This window comes from Protobothrops mucrosquamatus, unplaced genomic scaffold, assembly GCF_001527695.2.
Source record: "Protobothrops mucrosquamatus isolate PMUCROS unplaced genomic scaffold, P.Mucros_1.0 scaffold3483, whole genome shotgun sequence".
NCBI lineage: Eukaryota > Metazoa > Chordata > Lepidosauria > Squamata > Viperidae > Protobothrops > Protobothrops mucrosquamatus.
Window position 1 is genome coordinate 3,215 of NW_015389457.1, and position 4,791 is coordinate 8,005.

At 41.4% G+C, this 4,791-nt stretch overlaps 1 protein-coding gene across 1 annotated transcript in view; it reads right to left on the bottom strand.

The window, feature by feature from the left end:
* Positions 1-2,540: 2,540 nt before the first annotated feature.
* The window catches only part of LOC107297718 (netrin receptor DCC-like), a gene marked incomplete at its 3' end in the record, with an annotated part of 252,330 nt that continues 250,079 nt past the window's right edge, over positions 2,541-4,791 (bottom strand). Inside the window, exon 9 of the mRNA XM_015827079.1 lies at positions 2,541-2,695. Coding sequence (XP_015682565.1) covers positions 2,541-2,695 — 155 coding nt within the window. The remainder of the gene's footprint in view (positions 2,696-4,791) is intronic.

A 4,791-nucleotide genomic window follows, 5' to 3' on the forward strand; every position in this document is an offset into this window, starting at 1 on the left:
AAGACTCTGGAATTATTCTTTGGCTCTCATCAGTCTCACGAACCATGGAAACAATAATTTTGTTTTGCAATAATAAGTAAGGGCAATTCTCCTTGAACCTTCTAAAAATGTTAGGATTCCCACTGGTCTTAATCAATAAGACATCTTTTCTTGCCTTTCTTTGCTCCATGCATAAGCATTTAGGCAGGTCCAGATGGGTATATAGAAATTATATATGGGTATATATAGAGGTAGTTCTTGACCTACAAACATTTGTTTAGCAAGCGTCCAAAGTTACAATGACACTGGGGGAAAAATGTCATTCACCTGGTCACAATTGTCGCAGTATCTCCACGGTCATGTGATCAAAATTCAGCCACTTGACAACTGGCATGTATTCACAATGGATGCAATATTATGTGATTGCCATTTGCAAGCTTCCCAGCCAGCTTTTGACAAGCAAAGTCAATGGGGGGGGGGGGGAATCTGGATCCACTTAATGACCTCATGATTTACTTTACAACTGCAGTGATTCACTTAGCAATCACGGCAAAAAAAATGATTGTAAAATCAGGTGCCATTCACTTAACAACTGCCTTGCTTAACAGTGAAAATTCTCATCCTAATTGTGTTCAGAAGTCGAGGTCTACCTGAGCTTTCTTTTGGTACAGTCAGTTTGGCATAGTGGTTAAAGCATCAGGCAAGAAACCAGGAGACTATGGATTCTAATCCTGACTTAGGCACAAAGCTGGCTGAGTGACTTTGAGCCAGCTACTTTCTCTCAGCCCTAAAATGGAGACAAGGGCAAACCACTTAAGTTTGACAAAACAGCTGCAAGGACTAATCCAGGCAGTCATCGGGAGTCAAAAATTGACTCAAATGCATACATATGCACACACATAAAAATGCTGGTAGTTCCTTTCCTTAACAGCATTTCAAGCAGCAAGGTATGTTTTGTCCTTTAAAAATTCTGTTTGGTGAGGAAAGGGTGTAACGGTGAGTGCCGTATCATTCTAATAGGACATAGCAATGACAATCATAGAAATGTTTTACAGACTGTCAGCTGTACAAACTACTAAACTGCAATTTAGTTAAATTACTCTGAGGTATAATTGACAGTTCTTCCTATTAAGCTTACATTAACCAATATTGATATGGAGTACGAAATCATACGCTGTTACCAAAAAGACTATCAGAGCGCCTGTCATTGTGGCATATGTGTAGAAGTCTCTATCCTTAGTTAAGTCCTCTGCCAGGAAGAGCCAGATCATCCAGTATAGTTAGTCCTCGACTTACAATCACAATTGAGCCTTGTTGTTAAGTGAGACATTTGTTAAGTGAGTTTTGCTCCATTTCTTGCCACAGTTATTGAGTGCATCACTGCAGTTGATAAGTTAGTATCCTAGTTAAGTTAATCTGGCTTCCCCATTGACTTTGCTTGTCTGAAGGTCACAAAAGGTGATCACATGACCCTGAGATATAGCAATGGTCATAAATAAGAGCCAGTTGCCAGGCATCTGAATTTTGATCCCATGATCATGGGGATGCTGCAAAGGTCGTAAATGTAAGGACCTGCCATACCATGCCATATCTATGGGCTACTCTTGAAATGCATTTGGAAGCTTCAACTGGTACAAAACAGTGCAAGCAGTCTTTGGGGCCCATAAAATGACCCATGTTATACCACCGCTTCATTTGCTTTGCTGGCTGCCGCTTTGCTTCTGGGTGCTTTTCAAGGAGTTTGTTAGGACCTTTAAAGCCCTCCATGTAGAGGTCCAGATTACTTGATGAACTGTCTTGTCCTGCTAACCTGTTCTACTCATGCTGGCAGAGGAGGCTGTTGAAGTTCCTGCCAGTCAAGGAACTCCGACTGACAGTATCCAGAAAAAGAACCACCACCACCCCGGGGTGAGGTTTGCTCCTATCCTTCCACTAGGGCTTGAAGACCTGACTCTGCCAGTTGGCCTGAGGATCTAGTAGGAGAGTACATCACTGGAGGTGGCTGCTGGATTAATTAGCTGACCTCACCTGCCCACCTCTGCTTCCTGCTCCCCCCTCCCCGCCCATCTTTTTGATTTCATATTATTGTACTTCCACTGTCTATTTTTATTGTTTTATTTCTTTATTTTTTGTTATGCTTATATAATTTTTTAAAATCATTTTTTATGTTTTACTACTGTAAGCCGCCCAGAGTAGCCCCACAGCGAGATGGATGGCAAATAAATTTAATAAATAAATAAATACCATATTATAGTGTACCATAACATACCATACAGTACTTTACCATAGAGCAGGGGTAGTCAACCTTGGCTCTTTTATGACTCGTGGACTTCAATTCCTAGAATTAGCTGGCTCAGGAATTCTGGGAGTTGAAGTCCACGAGTCATAAAAGAGCCAAGGTTGACTACCCCTGCCATAGAGTACCATACCATACCATACCATACCATACCATACCATACCATACCATACCATACCATACCATACCACTTTACATACATAAGCAGACTAAAAATGACTGCAGGAACAACAAAACCCAATTAGAACCCAATCAATGTACTTACACTCAGGTTGAGTTGTCACCTTGATAGGCTGTGAACTTTCTCCCGGTCCCCATTCATTGTATGCCACTACTCGGAAGGTATAGGTCTCTTCAGGTTTCAGATTTCCCACTGTAAGCTGCAACAACCCAGACTGGGAGGTATTCAATGCTCTCTCCCTAACCAAAAAAAGAGAAATTGCAAGAAACACAAGTGTCAAGATGAAAAATTTCCAAACTAATCTTCTAGGAGGATTCATCTGATCATAAGAGAGAGCAAATTGAGGAATGGCTGTGATGAACTGTCTAGACTAAACAATAGAAGGAGGACTTCCTGTCTTTTTTGTGACCATTACCATTTTATGCACCTCTTTTTATTAGGTTCTCAATACAGTACCTACCAGCGAATCATCAATATCTTATCACATAACAGAAAAGCAAAATCTAAAGTGATAAAACAAAAATACTGACAAGCATAAACGTTAAAAAATGGATGGGAATAGGAGATTAAAGCACCAGCTAGTACTAAAAATTTTTTAGAACCACTGAAGTGGAAAATAAAACAAAACAATGAGCATCTTCAATAGTTACAGAAAGAAAAATCCCCTCACCTCAATTCCTTCATGACATCTGTCCAAATTTACTACTTATGACATAGTAGCTATGGCATTCATTGTAACTGTTTGTCGCAGTTAATTGGTACGAACATTATGCATTATTCAGAAATATATTGTTAAAAATGTCAATCAACCCAACTTTATAATATGGTGACAATAAACAATTGTTTATCATAAACAATAAACATCTAACTGATTTTAACTTGGTGGAAATTTCAAATTTCAAAATCTGTCTCTAGGAAATCAGTTCAGGCTATTTAGCATAGTTACTTGGTCTATTTTCTTGTCCATGATATAAAGACATTTTTTTTCTCCCCTTGTTAGTTTCCCTTAAAAAAATCTTTGAAATTCCTATTTTGCAAATAGCAAAATTTTCCATTTGGAAAATTAAGACAATGAGAAAGGATTAAAAACACCATGAATGCCCCTTCCTTGGATAATATTAGTTTGAAATATTTTTTTTAAAAAAAGTAAAAATTGGCATTCAGAGATTTTTAATATTCATTTAATATTTCATTACATTTGACCTTGTAGGACAGTGGTTCTCAACCTGTGGGTCGGGACCCCATTTGGGGTCGATCGACCATTTCATGGGGGTCGCCAAGCAAGGCTGTCCGCCATTTTTTTTGTCCACCATTTTTTTCCCCCTTTTCCGGCGGGTGTCTTACCTCCCTTGAGCTGGGCCAGCTGGTGGTCGGCCTGCTCCGTCTCTGCCGCTTGCCAGCTACGCCTCGGCCGGCTCAGGGGGTGGAACCACGCATGCGCAGCGCTCCTGGGCAGGGAAAGTCCTCGACTTACGACTGGTTGGGTAGTCCTTGACTTACGATCGGATTAGTCCTCGACTTATGACCGGTTTAGTCCTTGATTTACGACCGGTTGGGGTCACGGCATTAAAAAGATTGAGAACCACTGTTGTAGGAGATGACCAGACTGTGCCCAAGGGAGGGATCAAGTGGGTCATCAGTCTCAAGTCCCTTTGCATCCACAAGAGATCTAAATCCAGCCCACCTTGAATTCTGTTGAGTCTTATCTACTGTCAATTTGCTTTGACTGTTAGTAGTTCAGATTCTTGTAGAGAGCACAAGCTTACAATAAACCTTAATATTCTTTTGAATTTCCTGGACATCCTGATTTTCTCACACTTGACAGATATTATTTCATTGTACTAAAGTACTTTAGGTCTCTATTTTGTCAGATAATAGTGTTTATTTTTTAACAACTTGTTTTGTTTGTTTATAAAACAAACAAGTTAATTTGGGAGGAGTTTGACTCTGTGACTCCCGATGACGTGGACAGCGTCCTGGGGAGACTGAGTGCAGCCACATGCTTGCTGGATCCGTGCCCCTCCTGGCTGGTGCTGGCGGCCCGGGAGGGTACACGAGCCTGGCTTCAGGGAATTATCAACGCTTCTTTGGGGGAGGGTGCCTTTCCCACGGCCCTTAAAGAGGCGGTGGTGAGGTCCCTTCTTAAGAAGCCTTCCTTGAACCCAGATGTATTGGCTAACTATCGCCCAGTCTCCAACCTCCGCTTTGTGGCGAAGGTTGTTGAGAGTGTGGTTGCACAGCAGTTTCCTCGGCACCTGGAGGAAACAGTCTATCTGGACCCCCTCCAGTCGGGCTTCAGGCCGGGTTACAGCACGGAAACGGCATTGGTCACGTT